General features: G+C 45.6%; 2 protein-coding genes across 6 annotated transcripts in view; one reads left to right on the top strand and one right to left on the bottom strand.

Moving 5' to 3' along the window:
* Window positions 1–4,025: 4,025 nt before the first annotated feature.
* Window positions 4,026–6,042, bottom strand: LOC120551505. Its single transcript, XM_039788985.1, has one exon. It carries the CDS (start codon window positions 5,916–5,918, stop codon window positions 4,026–4,028), a length of 1,893 nt encoding a protein of 630 aa, XP_039644919.1. The 5' UTR covers window positions 5,919–6,042.
* A 10,316-nt stretch (window positions 6,043–16,358) lies between these two features.
* zgc:172282 (leucine-rich repeat and fibronectin type III domain-containing protein 1-like protein) overlaps window positions 16,359–22,656 on the top strand; it is a 196,360-nt gene continuing 190,062 nt past the window's right edge. For 4 of the 5 annotated variants that reach the window (XM_039785642.1, XM_039785633.1, XM_039785597.1 and 1 more), the window contains exon 1: window positions 16,359–17,710. The gene's annotated coding sequence lies outside the window, so the exon portion shown is untranslated. Of the gene's footprint in view, window positions 17,711–18,340; window positions 18,786–22,656 lie in introns of those variants that run through there. The other variant, XM_039785605.1, reaches the window with a different exon arrangement.

Raw genomic sequence — 22,656 nt, 5'->3', positions numbered from 1 at the left:
GGATAAAAAACACCAAATCCCCGTTGCTTTGAGTCCACTCCCAAGCCACGCCTACCGCTTGACAGACCGACAGAGGCATTCAACTCAACTCAAGCGTGTTTTATTGTCATTTCAACCATATACACGAAACAACGTTTCATCGTGACTCAAGTGGTGTTACACATTTAACATATATAAAAACGACATTATATAAAAACGACATACGAAACAGGCTACATTTACTACACACACTTTATAGGCTCCGTAAAGTTCAGCTAACTCATACTAGCATTAGCGCTTGGTGGGCTGTAAACACCGAGCGTAAACACAGCCGTGAATTAGTGTGTAATGTAGAATGGTCGGCATTTAACAGTCACAAACTCCACCAGCAGTTAGCAGTTAAATGGATACAAATCACCACATTTCTGCGCCACTCGGTGTTAACACAGCCCACCTCTTTTACCTGGCGACAGAGCATCTCTAGCTCGGAGGGCTAGCAGGCCTGGTAGCTGGACAGTCGGTACACTATTCAGGCAGGTTTCCACAACAACAAAACACGGCAGTCTCTGAACTCACGTTGGGAGTGTCGTTGAAGTTGGATGTAGTCCAGTTTGTGGTCTAAATGAGCGGACACTTGCAAGCAGGATCCGTAAAGTTCAGCTGACGCATACTAGCATTGGTGTAGCTAAACACAGAGTATAAACACAGCGTGGAATGTCGAATGGTCGGCATTTAACAGTCACAAGCTCCACCAGCAGTTAGCAGTAGCTAGTTGGATTTTATTTCTACACCAGTCCGTTTAACACAGCCCACCTCCACGGGCCGGCGAGAGCAGCCTGGTAGCTGGATAGTCCCGGTTCCGGTACACTGTTGTTCAGGCATGTTTCCACAACCACAAAAACACAGCAGTCACTGAACTCACATTGGGATTTTCGTTGAAGGAGGATGTAGTCCAGCTTGTTGTTTAATGAGCAGACACTTGCAAGCAGGATGGCTGGGACAGGTGGACAGCTAGTGTTAGCTTTCCACCTAGCCGATCCCCTAGCCGTAGCGGCATTAGCAACACCGCTGGTCTCCGTGCAAGCCGAAGCTCACGTAGTGTGCCGAGTATTGCGTCTGTAATAACGTTTCCTCCATATTCTCCGATCTGTACCGATGTATCCCGGTGGTAACGTCCGGTAGTTTGAATGCAGATAATTGTTGTAAATGTTTTCTGCTGAAAACCGAAAGCCTGTTTAGCGAAGATTCAAGATGGCTGACAGTCGTTTTCGTCGAATACCTCGGCCAGACTCGGCAGTCCAACCCCTGTGGGCGTGTTGAAAACATACGGAAGTAGATCCTACTACTGGCTGTAGTCCTTTGCCTCTGGCCCAAAAATCTTCCAATGACGCAAAAATCGTCATTTTACGTCATCGGAAGATTTTTTCCAGGCCCCAAATGCAGAAATCTCTCGTCTCAGGGGGACATGAGGGAGGGAGGCACGGTCATTCAGAAATACTATCGGGTTTCTACTGATACAAAGCTGAATGCTAAATCGGTGAAGTATCCCTTTAATCATTGAATTAATAAATATTTTTGTTGTAACTCTTTTCGGTGTAGTAATTTGTAGACGGCCCTAAGCACTCGTCTAACTGCAGGTAGCAGCAGCACCAGCAGCAACAGAGAGCTGAAGAGAGCAGGCAAGTGTTCATAAACTTCTGGTGTACTTACAAACTTTCCAATCCATCGTTTTATGAGAGCATAACCTATTTGTACTACTTGTAGACGTTTGGTATCATTTCGGGCATTATTAGTGGGGTAACTTACAATATACAAACGTGGGTCCATTAGCCCCTGCGCTAAGCTATTCAGCTGATAACGCTACTCTAGCTAACTCTTCCAATGTAAGACCCAGGTGAAAAAAGCTTCTTGGGGGGTGTTTGGCTCAAGGTCATGGTGCAAAGGACCCTAGGGTGAATTACTCCGAACCATCACTTTAATATATATATATAATATATATATATTATTATATATATATAATATATATATTATATATATATATATATATATATATATATATATATATATATATATATATATATATATATATATATATATATTTTATATCATACACATCCTGTTATAAGCTTAAGACACTGTTCACTTTCAAATTCTACACTGCTATTTGTAGAAGCGTGTAAAGACAATTTGTTAAGTGATATAAAAGATAACTAAAAACACTGTAGTTAGCCATTTCCCAAATCTCTATTCACAAAAATGTCTTTCAATTGTGAATTTCAATTTTGGATGATTCAGGCATGCAGTATAGGCATACATGATTACTTTACTTAGCTCTCAGAAAAATAACTTGAGGTGAGAATAGATGACTCACTCACTGGCACTGGATACAGAGACGAATAACCTGAGCTTAATGGCATTTTCTTTCTTCCAAATATAATAACACCTGCACTGGGTTGATAGCACAATGACCTACTGTATGCTGAACCTCCAGAGTCCAGGATACAGAATGAAAAAACAAAAACTTGTTTGTCTCCCTCACCTCTTCTCTTGAATGGTCTTTCTCCACCTGTCAGTCATGCTCTCTCTATTGACTTTTCCTCTCCTCCTTATCTTCTTCCCATCACTCTTCCCCAGCCTGAGCCCCCGGGAGATAGACATTCGCCAACTTTCCTGTCCTTCATTTACTGATCTCCTTCAGTCTATCTCTACATCAAAATTCCACCCCTACCCCAACACATCTCTCCCCCCCTCCTTTTTCTCAAAATCACATTCAGTATTGCCTAAGAACAGTATTGCCAAAGTGTTTTCTTCAAGATATTAAATGTAAGTATAGTCATTCTGAATATTCCACATTATACATACACTTTAATACTGTACACTTTACTATGTTATATGAACAATACTCTCATCTTTCTCTGTCAGTCTCTGCTCCATCCCTCTCTCTACTCATCAGGAGTAATGGGTGACCATGTTGTGGTGGTGTCAGGGTCCCTACCACTCTCTCCATCGCTCCATCTCCCTCTCTGCATCAGTGTGGTGATAGACAACCATGATTTGACTTTACACACATTGTCAGTCTATGTTGCTCTTTCTCCTTCTCTCTCTCTCTCTCTCTCTGTCCATCCCCTCACTAATAGATGGCCATGGTGTGGTGGATGTGTCAGGAGAGATATTCCTGTTGGCTCCATTAAACTGTAACCTTGCTACTCTGAAGCACAATGCTATAACATCTCTGTCTCTCTTTCCCTCACCCTGATTCTCTCATGGAAATAAATAGGTACTCTGGGGGCTTGTTTCACTTCGTTGTTATATCATAGATTTCTTAAAAATGTCCTTTGCTGGAAAAATATAATAACCAACCTATTTATGAGCAGTTACATCACTTTACCAATTACTAAACAGCAGAAGTAATTAGTTACAGTACTTTTACGTTACATGCCTTTTCGCCTTAAGGTGCCATCCAAACAACTCCATCCAAGATGCCATGTCTACATGCCACATTCTCTGTATTCAACATGTAATAAAAAGGAAAATGAGACATTATGATTCAATAAGCAGCAAAGCTTTGGAGGTATGGTTTGGAGGTATTTAAATAGCTAGCACGTAACTTAGCATTCCAGACTTCTGGTCTTCACATCGAAGCACCGACTCGGAACAAAACTTTAGGTTACTTAACGTAACCCCAGTTCTTTGATAACAGAGTGAGGTGTTTCACTATGGGAATCGCCTCGGCGTGACCAACTCAGGAAGCTCCAATGACACCACGTCTGTCCATGACAGACAGGTCAAACTGTGCTAGGGCCACGCCCCCTCATATAATCACAGTCGACCGGCTCCTTGCAAATCATTCCAGATAGGTTTCTTTCCGTGTCTATGCAAGGAGGGACGTGTTGGTGAAATACCTCACTCTGTTATCAAAGAACCGGGGTTACGTTAAGTAACCTAAAGTTCTTTTTCTAACTTCGTTCGGTGTTTCACTATGGGAGATATAGACCACTCCCGGATTGCCTGAGATCTCCCAAAGCCAAATAATATTGAACCGAGAGTCACACTAACCCTGGCGCCATAACCCCCAGCACAGCCTGTGCCAAGGACGGTCCGGAAACATCGAGCCTGTAAAACCTCACAAAAGTGTGAGGTGTAGCCCAGCTCGCTGCTGCACAACTTTCCTTCACTGACACACCCCTAAAAAGGGCCCATGAAGCGGCCATGCCCCTTGTGGAATGAGCTCTCAGACCCTGTGGGGCCTGTAAACCTTTACACTCGTAGGCCAACGATATGGCCTCCACAATCCAGTGGGACAGCCTCTGGCGGGACAATGGCTTACCCTTGTGGGGAGTAGCCCAGGACACGAACAGCTGATCCGCCTTTCTGAACCCAGCCGTCTGACTCACATATATGTGCAGAGCCCGGACAGGGCACAGCATGTGAAGTCTTTGCTCCACTTCTGAGGAGAAAGGAGGCGGGTGGAAGGCCAAGAGCTCCACTGAGGGACACCTGTAGGCTGACTCCACCACCTTAGGCACAAATGCTGGGTTGGGCCGCAAACAGACTTTGGAGAGCCCTGGGGCAAATTGTAGACAGGTAGGCTGAACCGACCAAGCCTGCAAGTCACTTACTCGCTTTGCAGTGGTTAAAGCCAAGAGCAAAACTGTTTTAAGAGACACAAACTTCATCCCCACTGCCTCCATAGGCTCGAACGGGTGATGAGAGAGGGCATCCAACACGACCGACAAATCCCACAGAGGAACCAGGGGCCTGGAAACTGGGAGCTTGCGGCGTGCCCCTTTCATGAAGCGACAAACCAAGGGATGTTGCCCTGCCGGCTTATCCCCAAAACCTACGTGGCAAGCTGAAACAGCAGCCAAGTACACCTTAATTGTGGAGAAAGCTTTCCCTTTATCCATCAGGTACTGCAGGAAACATAGCAGGTCCACCACAGAACACTGGTAAGGGATGGTACCCCTATGTTCGCACCACTCCTCAAAAACCCGCCACTTTCCGCTGTAAAGAGAGCGGGTGGACGCGGCTCTTGCGCTTTGAATTGTATCAATGACCCGTTCTGGCAGGCCTGATGCATTCAGGTTCCACCTCTCACGGGCCAAGCCCAGAGCACCACGCGGTCTGGGTGAGGGTGGTAGATCTCCCCGCCCGCTTGGGAGAGAAGGTCTCTGCGAATGGGGAGAGGCCATGGTTCTCCCGCCAGGAGCTGCATTATCTCTGCCACCCAATGCTTGGACGACCACCGTGGCGCTATCAGTATTAGCGACAGGCCCTGAACTCTCACCCTCGCCAGGGTGGGGGAGATCAGACTGAGGGGGGGAAATGCATAGAGCAGCACGTTTGGCCATGGGTGGGCTAGAGCATCCACACCTAGCGGTGCATTTTTGTCTGCCAGAGAGAAGAACATTGGACACTGCGTGTTTTCCTGCGAGGCGAAGAGATCTACGGCTGCCTGACCGTATCTCTGCCAGATCTGTCCCACCACCTGTGGGTGGAGAGTCCATTCCCCATACAGAGGGTTTCCCCGTGACAGGAGATCTGCACCCCTGTTTAGAACGCCTGGCACGTGTGTTGCTCGAAGAGACAGCAGTCTCCCGCTGCTCCACAAAAGCACTGTGCGGGCCAACTTGTGCAGCTGCAGAGAGCGAGTGCCGCCCTGGCGGTTGATGTACGCAACCACTGTGGAGTTGTCTGTTTTCACTAACACATGACAACCTTGGAGAAAGTGCAGAAAATGTTTCAGAGCCAGAAACACCGCCATAAGCTCCAAGACATTTATGTGAGCCTGGGCCAATCTCCGGCTCCATGTGCCATTCACTGTTCTCCCCAACAGTGTCGCTCCCCATCCTGACAGGGAAGCGTCCGTTGTCATGGTTACTCTGGATGACACCGCCCCTAGCGGGACGCCCGATGCGAGCGCCGCCGTGTCTCTCCATGAGCGGAGGGCTGCTACGCACGCTGGAGTTATTTTCACCCTCCGGTTGAGATGACGGCGTGGGCACAGATGTAAAGCTGCAACCCAACGCTGAAAATCCCTCATCATTAACAGCCCTAAATGTACCACAGACACTACTGACGCCATCAGGCCGAGCAGGCGTAGGCACAGTCTGAACGGCACGGCTTTGCTCAGCCGGAAAAGAGAAAGACACTGCCCCAGAGACGCTAATCTCCCCTCCGATAGCGTGATGCGGTAGGAGAGGGAGTTTATTTTTAGACCCAAATACTCCGTACATTGCGTGGGTTCCACTCGGCTCTTTGCCCAGTTTATGTTGAACCCCAAATCCGTGAGATGAGTTATCACCGTAGTGGAATCTCTGACTGCCTGCTCCCGGGAGTGGGAGCAGATCAGATAGTCGTCTATGTACGAAAATATTCTGATACCGCTGTTCCTTAACGGTGACAGCGCTGCCTCCACACACCTGGTGAACACCCTCGGTGCTAACGACAGCCCGAATGGGATGGCTTGGTATTCGTAGGCTCTGCCCCGATACGCAAACCTCATAAATTTTCTGTGTGCGGGATATATGGCTATGTGGAAATATGCATCTGAAAGATCTATCGTCACAAACCAATCCCCTGGGTGGATTGAACGACAGAGCACTTTGTGTGTTAACATCCTGAACGTGTATTTTCGTAGGTGTCTGTTTAACACACGGAGATCTAAAATCGGGCGAAGTGATGCGCCCCCTTTTTTTGGAATGAGGAAGTAGCGGGAGTAAAACCCCTGATGCGATTCCTCGCTCGGCACCGCCCTGATGGCCCGTTTGTTCAATAGGGATGTTATTTCGTCCTCTAGGACTTGTGCTGCATCCCCTTTCGTCACTGAAACTAACACACCGTTGAATCTGGGTGGTTTCATAGCAAACTGTAGCCTGTAACCCTGACAAACAGTGGATAAAACCCACGGGTGAACTGCGCATGCGCGCCACCGGTCTGCTTGAGCAGAGAGGGGCCCCTGGAGCCGCACTGCAGTGACGTCACCTCCCTGGGCCGGAGGGAGCGGTCTGCCCTGGGAGGAGCGTGAGCTCCCCCTGCAGGGACCTGGCAGGTGAGATCTGTTTTGTGTTTTATTTTTATTTTGTTTTGAGGGTAGCATTTCGCATTTGCCTCTTTGAACATGGTGCTTGGTGACACTGTGAACATGGTGAAAGTGCTTGGTGACACTGGAACACCTTCTGCCCCTGACTCTTCTCCTCTTGGATGAGGAGGGAGAGAAACTGAGAGGGGCCTCCTGGAGAACTGTGAAACACCAGGGGCCCTGAACCATAAACCTCGGGGCTCTGCTCTACCTCTCCAACCTTTCTCCTCTTTGTAGAAGGGGTGGAGGGAGAAGCTGGGGGGGTTAGGACGGCCGCTTTTTCTTCCCCTCACCGGGGTGGGAGTTGCGGCTCTTTGCCGCCACAGCCGCGAAGGAGTGTTTCCCCCACGGCTTGGGATTGTCCGACCGAGACTGCTGGCTAGTCTGTTGACCAGCGGCTTGTCTATGTGGCTTTGCAGCCCCTTGCTTTGCCTTCGCTGCCGCTGCGGCAAAGCCACCCCTCTGACCCTGCTGGGGCCGGGGTGTGTTTTCGGGGTAGGCAGAGGTCAAAGGCTTCACCCTCCTGTTTCCTGAGGGTGCTGGCCTCTCTCATCTTCTCCAAAGCTGGGCCAAACAGACCTTTGGTGGGGTCGTATGTTGCGTCCATAACCTCTGCTTTCTGTGTGTCACTCAGGCCCGACAGGTTCAGCCACAAGGCCCTCTCACCTGCGACTGCGAGCCCCATTACACGGCCGCAGCCCTGCACCGCACCCCGTGTGGAGCGCAGCACCAGGTCGTTGACCACACAGATTTCGTCCCAGAAGACCGGATTAGGAGCCCCTGAGTCCAGCTGACGGCCCATCTCCTCAAGGATTTCAGCCTGGTACGCAGCCAGCAGAGTCATTGCGTTTAGAGAGCACACAGACTGCGCTGCATACCTGTACATCCTCTGAAACATGGAGGCGGTGAGGCGCTCCATTTTGTTAGGCAGAGGAATGCTGTGGGAAGCTGAGAGAGAGCGGCGGTTTGGGTGGAGGTGATGAGCCACTGAAGGCTCCACCACTGGGGGTTCGGTCAGCCCCAGTGCCTCCATCCCGTGGATCTCCAGCTTAGAGCAGCCCTTAGTCGGGAGCCTATTCTTAAATGGGCTGGACCAGTACCGGCTCATTTCCTTCATGCAGGCAGGCACCGCCGGCAGAAGCTGTTTCGCAGGCGGCTGGGCAGGTGGGAGCCTCTTGCCGTCGTATAGGTCTCTCTCCGCCCCTCGGGGTCCTGAGCTGCCGGCCATTGTATTCCCAATTTGGCCGCGGCCCGCTTACAGACCTCGTACAAGCTGCTGTCCACTGGGGGAGCAGTGTCGGTTGCACTAGGAGGCCTTGACTGTGGAATGGGGAATGTGGAGTCCTCCTCCTCGTCCTCCATCCCATCCATGTCGAGGATATCAGAGATGGCATCACCCTCTGCGTCCTCGCCGCCCGGTTCCACTTCGAGGAGGTCCTCGAAAAGTGGAGGCATGGCAGAGGACTCCTCGTCCATCATGTCCGCCCAGCTAGGTGTAGCTCGCGGCTGATGGGTACTGCTTGTGGCTTTTGGGGTGGTTCCCGACAGACATGGGTCATGACTGTTGGCCACGGCCACTCTCAGCCGCCTTTCCAGTATCTTCTCCGTCATTGACGCGCAGTGGGCGCACGACTGGGGGTCAGCCAGCGCTGCCTGAGCGTGTTTAATGCTCATGCAGGCTATGCACATCGGGTGAGGGTCCCTGCCCGAGATGGATGCCCCGCATGATGCGGGGCACAGGCGGGATACAGCCTCAATAGCCTTCGGCTCCGGCCCTTTGGCGGAGGCCGCTGCTGAAGACATGGTACTGGAAAGGAAGAAGATCGGCGTAAATAAACAACCTTAGCAGGCGCGTCGTAACACCTTAGCCTGTCGACAAGATTAGCACACGGGGTTTAGCCCGAGCCAACGTTATCAGTGTACCGTTAGAGTTAGCTCATCGTAATACGTTAGCTCACTCCAGGTACCGGGTTCGGCAAACAAAGAAATGCTAACAAAAGAACCCAGGGAGGCTCGCCGTAACGCGTTAGCCAGAGGGTAAATGAGTTACACAGCCAGCTAGCGATAAACAAATACCGACTAGCCAAAGAAGAAGCAGTTCGCCTTGACGCGGACACTGCTTCAAGTGTGTAACCACAAGGTAAAACTTCTTGCGAAGTACTTACTCAGCGAATCCAGACTGGGTCGGGAACTGCGTTCGGCGACGTAGTCCTTAACGGTCCGTCTGTGAACTGTTAGCAGATAACCAACCAAGCTAGCCCAGAAGCGCTGAGGGAGCTTATAGTTTTCTTCACGGGAAGAAAGCGAGAATGATTTGCAAGGAGCTGGTCGACTGTGATTATATGAGGGGGTGTGGCCCTAGCACAGTTCGACCTGTCTGTCATGGACAGACGTGGTGTCATTGGAGCTTCCTTAGTTGGTCACGCCGAGGCGATTCCCATAGTGAAACACCGAACGAAGTTAGAAAAAGAACCCAGCTAATTCCTGAATGTAGTCTTTTCAGGGAATTGCTAGCCAACGAAGAACACACAACACAGGCGCTGGATAGGGGGGACCAAGATGTTGATTTGGTGATGAGCTAGCGAAAAAACAACCAGACTGTACCATCCATCAGCACTGTTTCTAAATAAAAAGGTGCCAATAAAAACATTCTTTGAATCACATTGAAGTGAAAAGAACATGAACATTGTGTTGGTTTAAATCTTATTCTGCCATTAAAAAAAAGATAGAAAACCTGAATTATTGTAAGACTATCTCCCCCAGACTAGGTTGAGGTGGTTCCAAGGGCTGACTGATTTATAGCGGTAATCTATGTAAAGATTTATTTTCAGAAAATAAACTGTTTTATGTTCACTTCGGTTTGAGATTTTGACCTTTTGCGCTGAGAAATGCATTGGACTAAAGGCCTCGTCTGTTCTCCTATTCAACACCTACTGGGTGATTTGTCTGTATTAACAAGAGTCACCTCTGTTTTAACTCCATTCTGCATTTAGAAATGGGAGTGTGTTGTGACATGAATAGGCTTAATATATCTCAATAAAAGATAATGAAGACACGTGTGTACTTCACCAGTAAAGTCGATGAACTAACTTCTGATCTCAATATTCACTCCTAATTCTCTCTGTGAAACAGGCTTGTAGGCTTCTTAATGAAACACTTACCTGGGGTGTTAATCAATGCCAATGAATTACTGGATTGGGCGATGGCTCATCAATCAGCTTGTGGCACTGATCTCATGATCAGCTGAATTATTGATTGACTGGTTCATTGACTGGTTGGCCAATGTTGAACTGACAAGGGCAAAGACGCTGAGGGGAGAGGACATGGTGTTGATGTGTGATTGTCACACATCAACACCCCTAGCAGACATACACACAGGCACTAAGATTATTTATTATATGATTATTAAGTGACAGGCAAAAAAGAGCTGTCAGTCCTCACATCAACTGTTTCCAAAAGCCGGATATGACAATAACAGGGACATGACACCCCTGTGAGACACCAATAACAACTGTGAAACCAAAAGGGCCAAATGCCCAGCTGTGATTTTTGGAACTAGAGTACACTAAGTGACGTAAGAGTTGACACCTCCAGAGACCAGGCAGTACACATCTTATCATATGCAACTTTTGGTCATCATAAATAATGTACAGTAAGAGTCACAGCATTATATTCTCTCCAAATGAACGTATGGTTTGGAGTAAAGCTTTGACCTTTAAAACTATGCCTTTAAGAGTTCAGTTACGCAATATGTCTGACAAAAAAAACAGTTTCATTAATAACAGGATAATTAGCCCAGTCAGGAGTTAGTCCCATTAGAACAGCATGGATCGACTGTAAATGTGTCACTAAAGACATGCTTTTACTTCATGATTTCACAGCAGTGTGCAGCCAACAATTTGTACAGAATGCCTGTGTGACTAACATTAATCATAGATTTGCTGGTGTGTTGAATGTACTGATGTGTTGACTGATTATATTTCTGTCAACTTGTAAAAAAAGATAATAAAAAAATGGCTTACCAGGCTGCCACACACACACACACACACACAAACACATATGCTCAACTTATTGTCAACTATATTGTGATGTTGATCCACAAAGAGAGCAGTCACGCAGAGAAATGATAAGAAACAAATTGTTGAGGGTTCGGGAGGGTGGCAGGCAGGGAAGAGACAGTTATTAGGGTGGCGATAACGTGTGTGTGTGTGTGTGTGTGTGTGTGTGTGTGTGTGTGTGTGTGTGTGTGTGTGTGTGTGTGTTTGTGTGTGTGGTGTGAGTGAGTGTGTTGGAGAAAGAGAGAGAGAGTGAGAGAGAATGAGAGGAGGGAGCAACATGGATGTGAGATAAGTGTGTGTGTGTGTGTGTGTGTGTGTGTGTGTGTGTGTGTGTGTGTGTGTGTGTGTGTGTGTGTGTGTGTGTGTGTGTGTGTGTGTGTGTGTGTGTGTGTGTAAGGGAACAAGAGAGATAAAGTGAGAGAGATCAGAGCATGTTGAGAAGAGCTTTTGGCTTTTCTCTCTGAGGATAAAGCTTGTTCCGGCCTTGTGCTGCTGAGTCCCTCTGCAGCACTGTCCATGGTGCTGAAGCGGCTGGAAGATCTTCCGCCTCTCTTTAGCTCCCTCCCTCTCTTACTGTTTATCTCCTCCTCAATGTCTTTATCTCTTGTGCCCTCTTATTGTCCTATTGCCTCTCTATCTCTCCCTCTCAACTTCACAGACACTTTATTGTTATGAAACACAGCATGTTGCCACGGCAATGTCAACACATTCAATATTGAAATGACAGTAGTCAAACACCACAAAGCAGCAACAAATACACAATGAATATAAAAAGGAGGTATGAAAATGAGGAAATCAAAAAACATTGGGTATAAATAGCTAATTATTTCCAACAAAATTGTCGTAATGTGGGTTTTTTTAATTGAAATTGTTTTTCTCTATGACACATAGGGCTGCAACTAAAGAAGACTGCCCTCAGCAGAAAATGTACAGCACTGATAATTTATTCAAATGCCTAAACCCATTACATGTTTACATTTCCCTCACAAGGACCTCTTCTGGCCTCTTGTAATCTCTTCTATCTGTTGTTTCCAGGAGGCAAAGGCAGAAGTACTTGTTATACCACCACACTGCCTCTTAGGGAGGAGACCAGGGTGGATGGTTGGGCTACACATGTGACTATGACATGGGAGACCAGTGTTTGTATCTTTTCCCATCAAAGTCAGTGTTGTTTTCCTTTGAACATGATGTTTCCGAACCTCAACCAAGCGGTTGTGTTAACCATGACCACGATTGATGCCTAATTGTAAGTGTCTGGCATAACTTAATCTAACCAAATATAGCAGTGCCACATTACAAATGGTCCACATGGGTTGTTTTGACAGGCAGTAACAAAGGACCTATTACCTTGTTTAGTTTGAAAGACATGATAAACTATATTTCATTATTTTCATTCATCTGTCTGTTATTTTTCAGATTAATCCAATAGTTTTTTTCATCTATGAAATATCAGATTGTCATGAAAAATGTCCATTGCCATTTCCCAGAAGCCCCAGCTGACACAAAAAACTGGAAACAAAAAATGTTGAAAATTGATGTCTTTAGATTCCTTGGTTATCAAAATTGTTGGTGATTCATTGTCTGTTGATCTACTAAGCACTTAATCAACAAATTATGTGTGCGCTAAAGGCATATTTCACTGCAGTGGCTCTCTTTTTTTACTCCCAGAATCTACTGTTATGGGGATTTAGGAATAAAAAGTACATGAGAATTGAATTAGGGGATGTAAACATCTTGCCTAACAAGTGCCTTGCAAAAGGAAGTGCCCCCTCACCTTTCCTTTGGAGCAGTGTGATCACAGCCTGTCCTCAAGTTCTGTGTTCACTGAGTCTGTAGTACATTTTCCTCCAGGGTCTATTACTCACACTGGTCTGGTAGTCTGCCAACATGTAGGCCTACTGTCTATTTAGGGATGAATGTGTTTCCAGTTAATAACTGTGTTATTTTCTTCATATTTGTCTTTTTCTTTGTTAAAATTAGTTTTTTGACAGATGCCATTAAGGGTTAGCTTGACTGAATAAAGCTGTAGGACCAGCTAGCTGATTAAACCTATGCTTTGGCTCTGTAGAGTGGTGAGAATAACAGGTGCTGTTTGCTAAAGGATTGTGAAATTTGATAGATCATGTTTGATTGTTTTTAGAAAATATTGAACATTTCTGAGGGCAGTAAAGACTTGCCGAATTTTACAATCAACACTCATCTGTCTCTTCTTATCTCTATCACCCTCTTTCCAATTATTTTGTTTTCACTTGCTCATGAACTCAGTGGCATGATTTGATTTGTATACAACTGTATTTGTATATACACCGATATCTACACAGTTCTGATAACTCAGCGGGATCCTTCAAGTCAGTGATTATTCTTCATGTGAGGATCTCAAAATGAGCAAATTTGGTTTCTCCCTGGGGACACCCACTCTAATTAAAACATTGCTACTTTGCATAGGAACCATCAGAAACAAGGCTCTGACCCATTTTCTTGTTCTGACCAATAGTAAAGGAAATGCTGCTGCAGGGTTATTACAATATATTCACACTTCACCTTCAAATGCCACCAGAAGTAACTTTTATGCATGTTGTTTCCCAAAATAAACTTCCAAAACCTCCACACCTTACATTTGTCTCTCACTCGGTCCATCTTTCTCTCTCTCTCTCTCTCTCACACACACACACACACACACATTTATATATATTTAATTAGACTGACCTTTAGCATATATAGCCCAGAGCTGTTTCTACTTAGATTCAGGTTATAGAACATGAAGCAAAACTACTTATAAGATAATTGTAGAACACTTACTTTATAATCCAGGAAATCCTGTAGAATCTGTACAGTGAGCATATTAATCTGCTTCCTGCGCCGGCTGTTTCAATCATTTCTGATGCTAGCCTTCATTACTGCAGATTAACCGTGACATCAAATGCTTCGGTTATCTGTGTCAAAGAGGACGTCAGATATTTCTGCATCTACTGTAAAGCAGCGGCCACTAAACAAAAAGGTCTATGTCAAATGGCATTTTGTCATTTTGAATGGCATAGCATCCTAACTATGAAAGTGTGTCAAAACAGGTAACATGGTTGCAAATTGGTGACATGCTGCCAGTCCATAATAATAAAGTGAAAATAATCAGCCACATATGACTCAAATAAAAACACCTTGGCTGTTATTGAGCAAACAATCTAGTGCCAGCAGCTGGTTAGCGTAGCATAAAGACAGGAAACAGGGGGAAAAACTAGCCTGGCTCTGTCCGAATGTGATGAAATCCACAACCAGCAATTGTACAGCTCCCTGTCTCATTTGTTTAATATGTTCAAAAATTGTAAAAACAACATGTTGTAGTTTGGCGGGTATGTGCCATATGAGTGGTTGGCCAAAGTAAATTCTTGGATTCTGATCTTCAGTCAACGATATAGGTTGCCGGCTGCTAGCGGTAGCTTTATATATACCTTGGTATCATTCTTCTCACCTGATTCTCACCAAGAGAGCAAATAACCGTATTTCACAAAAAAGTCAAACTATTGCTTTAAAGTGGCCATATTATGCTAATTTTCAGGTTCATAATTGTATTTTGGATCGGTTCGCAGCCGAGTGTGAAGCGGCTGGGATGAGGATCAGCACCTCTAAATCTGAGGCCATGGTTCTCAGCAGGAAACCGATGGAGTGCCTACTCCAGGTAGGGAATGAGTCCTTACCCCAAGTGAAGGAGTTTAAGTACCTTGGGGTTTTGTTTGCAAGTGAGGGGACAATGGAGCAGGAGATTGGTTGGAGAATCGGCTCAGCGGGTGCGGTATTATATTTAATTTATCGCACCGTTGTGACAAAAAGAGAGCTGAGCCAGAAGGCAAAGCTCTCGATCTACCGGTCAGTTTTCGTTCCTACCCTCACCTATGGTCATGAAGGCTGGGTCATGACCGAAAGAACGAGATCCAGGGTACAAGCGGCCAAAATGGGTTTCCTCAGGAGGGTGGCTGGCGTCTCCCTTAGAGATAGGGTGAGAAGCTCAGTCATCCGTGAGGAGCTCGGAGTAGAGCCACTGCTCCTTCGCGTCAAAAGGAGCCAGTTGCGGTGGTTCGGGCATCAGGATGCCCCCTGGGTGCCTCCCTAGGGAGGTGTTCCAGGCGCGTCCAGCTGGAAGGAGGCCTCAGGGAAGACCCAGGACTAGGTGGAGGGATTATATCTCCAACCTGGCCTGGGAACGCCTCGGGATCCCCCAGTCGGAGCTGGTTAATGTGGCTCGGGAAAGGGAAGTTTGGGGTCCCCTGCTGGAGCTGCTCCCCCCGCGACCCGACACCGGATAAGCGGACGAAGATGGATGGATAATTGTATTTTGAGGTTGTACCAGAATAGGCTTACATGGTTTAATTTTCAAAAAACATCATATTTTTGTTGTACTGCACATTGCTGCAGCTCCTCTTTTGACCCTGTGTGTTGAGCTCTCTGTTTTAGCTACAGAGTGAGGCATCACACTTCTATCCCATCTTTGTTAGGAGTCACACATGCGCAGTAGCTAGGTAAGGACTACTAGCTAGAAGCTAGCACTGCTAGCAGTTAGCCACCTCGTTCTCAATGGCAAAACACTGCTACAACATTATAAAACTACTTACATGTCCCTCGTCTGCAGAAGTCTCCTGGCTAATCTGCCTTGTACTGACCGAAGTTGGAGAAACAGCTAGCTGATGTGGTATTAGCTAAAGTGGTTAACACACACCAAATGTTTTGGCCGATGACGTAGATTTTGACCAGCTCACCCAGAGACTGAAGGCAGGATACGTTCAGAAACCCGTATCTCACTTACAACAGCATGGATGGGTTTGTATGCATGTGGAAACAGAGACACAAAATAACATCCCAAATCCCAGAAAATTTTATTTTTTTCATAATATGGGCACTTTAAAAGTAGGATGTAGCTTTCATTTCCCCCTCCAAGTTACAGCTTAACATACATTTTCAAACGAAATAGGAACAATATGTTTCGGAAATTGTGAGCATATTTACACAAAATTAATGAACTCGATATTTTTATAAGTAAAACCTGTTGGATCCCAGAACATGAAAAGCAGTGTGTGAAAAACTAATTTTCACTTTTGTGTTTTCTGTAAAACTTAAAGTCACAATAGGCTAAATAATACTCATACAAAGGAACTAGTGTAGAGGAAGCTTGCATTCCCACGGCCCTTTTGCATTCCCTGCCCCTCACTTTGAGAACCTCTGGCCGTGTCGGGGTTTGTTGTGTCTCCTGACAGACTCAAACTATATCGGCTACTCTCCCAGGCAAGCGCCCCGGCGATGGCATCACGCACAGTCGTCGCAACGTATCCATCCGTTACTACCAGCTTGTAATCCCGGAGCAGCAAATTGTCAATAGAAAGAGCAGTACACGGATACAGCGGGAAGGAGGCAGACAGGAGAGGAGCGGGTAGGCGTATCGCCTCCCGGGACAATAAAGCGCCGCACAGTGTGAAAGTAACTGCAGGAGGGGACGGAGAGGCTCACCGTGGCGGATCAGAGCGCTTTTTGAGAAGAACGTACATCAGAGATTTCAGGCTGGTTTCCTAGCGGAATTTGTCATGTTTTATTCTGACCTATAACGCCTCTATCTATAGGCAGCCATCCACCGGGCAGCACGCACTGTTGTTTGGCGCCTCTCCTTGGAGAGACCGACGCGGAGAGGAGAGGAGAGGAGAGAGAGAGAGAGGTCAAGACAAAGTCACTTCTGTGGCTGAAAAGGGGGGACGAACGTTTACCAAGCTTCTCTGATTCTGCAGTTTATGTTCTACTATTCATATAGCCTACTCTTATTGCTTAATATATTACCTTGAGGTGGATAATAACCTATCGACCAATTCAACCAGAACGGAATATTATCCTGCAGATAGGAGTGCAGATCAAATGCAAAGAGCTGTTAATGAGTGAGATATGATGTTGGTGCAGGAATGACTGCTGAATGGGGGAGCAAAGAGCATCTACAGGGGAGCTTACGGAGACCGGCTGAGTAGCCCAAGACGACGACCGCGTGCCCGGTTTCACCAAGTAGCCTACGGAGACGTTTCCTCACTCTCCCTGTTCATTGCTTTTCCTCTACTCAGAGGGACACAGGACCCTGGCGATATTAAGCCCAGCGGTTGAGTGTTTTACTTTAAATGACCGAATAACGGAATCTTAACGGAAACGCGGGGAGCTCATGTGGAGACCGAATGAATGCGCAAAGCGACGGGGAGCCGGTTTAACGGCGTTTTTTCCACACTCATAGTTCCGTCCCAGTGGATCAGCGGCGGACACCGGATTGCTGTAGGTTATCGGCTCCACCGGTCGTGTACCCGTACCGGGCTTTAAATGCAAAGTCAGCGGGAACTGAATTGAAACGCCTCGCTTGCCCCACCACCACTCCGGGAACCACGCAGCGCGACCAGCGTCGTGCGGTGCAAGACTCCAAACAAAGTGGATATTATTTCTTATTTGGTTTGAGAGATTATCTGACCAGGAGGATGTTTTTTTAAACATATGAATTGCTGAGTGGAGTTCTTCACCTGGCTTGACAAGATAACCGGAGGAGAAACCGCCACCTAACCGGAGAGGAGAGGGAGACGCGCAGGTATGGCAGTTTCTTTATACTTTTCTAATCTGTCCGATTATCGCACAATTTCTCTCTCCCTTCTCTCATCCCTCCATCACCTTCGGCTTTCTGTGTCTTTAGACGTTTTTGAGAGGTGGATTTGTAATTTTAGAAGAGCCCATTGAGTACAGAGAGAGAGAGAGAGAGAGAGAGAGAGAGAGAGAGAGAGAGAGAGAGAGAGAGAGAGAGAGAGAGAGAGAGAGAGAGAGAAAGCAGATGGGGAGATAATGGCGCTGGTGTTTCCTCATACGATTTAGAGATGGTGATATCCTTTCTCTATATTAGAGACAGGACCGGAGGGGAAAGATGCTGAGGGGGTTAGAAAGCATGGGAAGTGTGAAGAAATAGGTCTGAAACAGAGGAGGAGGTGTGATAAGGTTCGATATGAGCAGATATAACAGCATGAGTGGAGAAGGGGCAAAGAGGATTCTGCGAGTTAAGAGGAGAAGGGGTATTGAGGCAAGGGTGGATGGATACAAGAAACCCTGAAGGGGAGGAGGTGCAAGGTTGTTGACAAAAGGGAGCAGAGAGCGGCGGGGACCACAGACAGTGGGAGGGAAAAGGATGTAGGAAAGAGGGATGTGGGGAAGAGGGTGGAGGGATGGAATACAGAGAAGGAGCAGAGACAAGATGGGCCTGGTGATAGGAGAGAGGTGTTCAGGGGAAAGGGAGAGGAGAGGACATAATGGCAGGTGAGAGGGAGGACTGCTGGAAAGGTGAGTAGAGAAAATAGGAGCGGACGGGAGAAAGTAATTGAATGAAATGGATAGTGGAGCAGTGGAAAACAACCAAGAAGATATAGGAGAGGAATGAGAAAAGATAGAGAGAGCAGGTGTTGCAGCTGGCATTAAACTGATCCCTTAAGAAAGCTCTAACAGCAGCATTATGGAGGCCAAGTGTAGAACAGTGCTATGCTGTAGCCACTTTATGGTATTATCCAACGGATTGCTGCGTAATGGTCGTTGCTGCACCATGGAGACAGAGAGAGAGAAGAGGAGAAGCCACAGGAAGCAATTTAGTTTGCTGTGTCAGCTCATCAGCTCCTCTTTACCTGGTAAATTTTCCCGTCCCTAACTGCCCCATTTGCATTTTTATGGGGTTTTGAAATGTCTCTAAGCCACCGTAAAACACATGTAAACACACATGCAAGATTAAATGAGGTTTGGGGTAAGTCATTCACTGTTTTTCCTGTTTCTGTCACCAAATGTGTATACCTGTGGCTTAGCTGAAGCCTTCTTTCGATATTTCAATCTTTCCTGCCTGCAGTACATTTTGTCATATTTTCTTGCTTGTATTGACAAATCATGTTTGAATGTGGCTTGGAACACTACGCAGAGTAGAAGATTGCAGGCTGACTTTCCCTCCAACCATCATGCTCGTGTGTAATTAGTAGTTGATGTAGTCCTAGAGTAGGCTGTAATGAGCCTGGGCCTTGATTCTTTAAATCATCTCGGTTACTCACATTTCTGTCACAGTGAGCGTGCCAACATGCACACACTATTCTGGGCTATAGCTCATATTCATGTCAAGCTCTTATTTAAGATGCACTTCTCATGAATACCACTATACATGAATAAACACATTATTTTCACACCGCCATGTAAACGGAGTTTACACTGTCATTCAAAAAATAAAAATAAAATGTATAAAGTGCCTCAGGGAGACATTGCTACTGTAGGTCCAGCAATTTAATTTTTTTCCATGGCATAACATACAATTGTTTTGCTTTTTTCACATACATATGTGAAATTCACATGAAGCAACTCCAAAACAGAACACTTCAGAATCCTAAAAATAATTGGATATATCTGTGCAAAGTAATGTCTCTGAGCATTTTTGGTGATTTTGCAGCAAGATGAGACATAAAATTGGACATTTAACTGTTTAATGATCTCAAATAGCCCAATTTGCAAAGTCACAGAATCCACGACACTACTTTGAATCTTATATTTATTCATTCAGGTTGCTTTCTAGCATGAAAGCATTTTTTGGATGGTTTGGACTTTCGGACCAATTACAGGAAGTTCTGCAGAAGAGACAGGTGTTGGTGATACAACCCGTAGCTACGGATGCCTCAATGAATTGGTTTTAAGGTAAAAAGTGCATGCCAGACACCTTAAAGGAATAGTCTGCATTTTGGAAAAACACCTAATAGCATTCTTGCGGAGAAATGCTAAGAGTAACAACACTTACTTCTTGTCTGTCTTATAAATATGAAGCGACTGCTAGCGGCAGGTAAGCTAATCCCCTGCAAAACCCCAATGTGTTGTTTTTACATTTCAGTTTTTGTATGAATTAAACAAATATGACTCATTGTTAATTTGTTAAGTTTAGAGGTGGTAGGTGGATTTTGTTATATTTGGAGCTTGTCTAGTTTCCCTGTTTCCAGTCTTTACGCTAAGCAAAGCAAAGCTCACCAGCTGCTGGCCCCATTTACAGTGGGGATCCAGGATACTATGCATCCTGATAAAGTCCCCTTGGCCCAACATGGCATCATGACTTTGCGTAAATATATACGCCACTTTCATAAAGCCAAATGGCGTGTTAATTTATGCCATTTTCAGCTATCCACGTGTATGATACACGCTGGAAACAGCTGATGTAAACAGACCCACCACGTGGCCTCGCCACGTTGCGCGTTATCGCGAGAATGCGACGTACTATCGCGAGAACAACGTCACACGCCTGGCAAGAAAAAAAAAATGGTTGAGTTTAGGAAAAGAACACAGGGAAAGGCTTTAGTAACAAAACAGTGACAAAAACACGGAAAATAACGACTAAAACACACTTACGACAACAACAAATGGTTGGGTTTAGGAAAGAAACATTGGGTAAGGCTTATTAAAAACAAAAAATTAAAAACAAAAAACGGCCGAAAAATCACCACACGCAAGGCGTGAACCCGGCTCTCCCAGGTGAAAATCCTGTGTTTTACCCATCCGCCTCCTTCCTTTATACCACTTGCTATGGCGGAAATGGATTCGCAATATAGGCCAATGGCGGCCGATTTGCATTGATATACACGCAAAAATGCGATACGCCAATTCATGAGATCAGTCTGCCTTGGCCTTTGGAATTAAAATAGCCCCACATCATCACATACCCTTCACCATACCTAGAGATTGGCATGGTTTTATTTCAGTTAGCCTAACAGCTAGTTTGATTTGCATTGAGAGATGATCTTATGAAAAGTACCCCATGCCAATATCTAGGTATGGTGAAGGGTATGTGATGATGTGGGGCTATTTTAATTCCAAAGGGCAAGGGGACTTTATCAGGATGCATTGTATCCTGGATCCATGAAATAACTGGCCTTTAAAAATAAAAATCTGCCTGCCTCTATGGGAATTTAACATAGGGGTGTACTCACTTTTGTTGACAGCAGTTTAGACATTAATGGCTGTGTGTTGAGTTATTTTGAGGGGACTGCACATTTACACTGTTATACAAGCTGTAAACTTAATACTTTACATTGTAGCAAAGTGTAATTTCTTCAGTGTTGTCCCATTAAAATATATAATGAAATATTTACTAAAATGTGAGGGGTGTACTCACTTTTGTGAGATACTGTACATATTTAACGATGAGAGAGTGGTATCTCTCGTTTCATCTTACTTTCGGCAAGAAAGCCAATAAGCATGTTTCTCAAAATGTTGAACTATTCCTTTACACATCAGATGTCAGAATGGATTAAGAAAGGACAGACCTAATAGGCAGACTCATGTATACTGCACAGCCAGTTCTAAGGTGAGCGCAGGAAAGGCAGAAATTTCTTGCAAAGTCGAAGCCCAGAGACTCATTTGACCCTGATTTCGGGTATGAAAACAAGCCGGGAAAGTGGCGCTTCATGATCCCTCTGACTTATTAGGGTTTAGGCTGAAGGTTACAGAAAATGTACCAGAGGGATAACTGGGGCCAGAAAGTGTGAGAAAACTGCTGTCAAACCTTCCAATCCTTTTGAATACTGCAGTCATGTGTACTGCTGTCCTGTCACTCAGGTGCAGATTAGTAAATGGCTGGGTTCTTTTCTCCCTCCTAATCGAGTGCAGCAGTGGTGGGAGATTGACGGGAAATGGCATGTGTCAATTGAAAAGTGAGAGTTCCTTAATACTTCCCCTTCTTCTGCAAGAGCTGACAATGCATGGTACTTCATGTTTACAGGTAACTGGTTTGTGTTGAGTCAAAGAAGTGAACAGGAAGGCTTGGTTCTGAAAGGAAGGAGGCTATTTAGATAAATAAGAAGCATGGAATAAAATCAGTTTACATAATCTGGGACTGACTCTATTATTAAAATCGTATAATGGATTACACAATTATAAACCCTGAGTGGCGTAGGTCTGTGCTAATAGTGTGGTTCTTACTCATCAAAGGCCATGATTCCCCATAATGTCTGATTGGCTTGATATCCAAGCACCTTTTTAAATTAACTTTTTTTGGAGCCATGTAAATTACCTTTCGTTCTGTCATCATCAGATTGAATAATGAAGCTCGAGAGAAGTGTAAATTCTGGAGGAGTGTAAGTCTAATTGATTGATGTGTCTGTATGAGCGAGAGAGACAGAGCAGAAAAGAAGTGGAACTCACACAGAGAAGCTCAATGAGTTTTAGAGAGAGAAGGAAAATACAGTTTCATCTCTGTGGGGAAATGATTAACAGTATAGAGGTCTACAGGTACAAGTGAGGCTCACGCAGGGGTGGTTCTGACTCATGGATATTTGTACGTTTTATATTACAAAAACGTTAGGATGCACGGAGATAGGAGGATGTGGCTGCAGCAAGGGCCTAACGTTTGCAAGAAAACAAAAGATGGAGTGATGTTGAAGTAATAAAAGATGTGCAAGTAAGGACAGGCTGAAGAAAAGGAGTGAGGCTGGAGGTAGTAAGAAGAAAAAAAAACTGGACATTTCAAAGGGTGAGGGAAGAGGT

This window comes from Perca fluviatilis, chromosome 2 (assembly GCF_010015445.1).
Source record: "Perca fluviatilis chromosome 2, GENO_Pfluv_1.0, whole genome shotgun sequence".
Lineage (NCBI taxonomy): Eukaryota > Metazoa > Chordata > Actinopteri > Perciformes > Percidae > Perca > Perca fluviatilis.
This window is presented reverse-complemented; position numbering and strand designations above follow the sequence as displayed.

What these genes read in the sequence shown, in the direction of transcription:
- LOC120551505 (XM_039788985.1), bottom strand. Translation starts at nt 5,918, where the DNA reads ATGGAGAGACACGGCGGCGCTCGCATCGGGCGTCCCGCTAGGGGCGGT.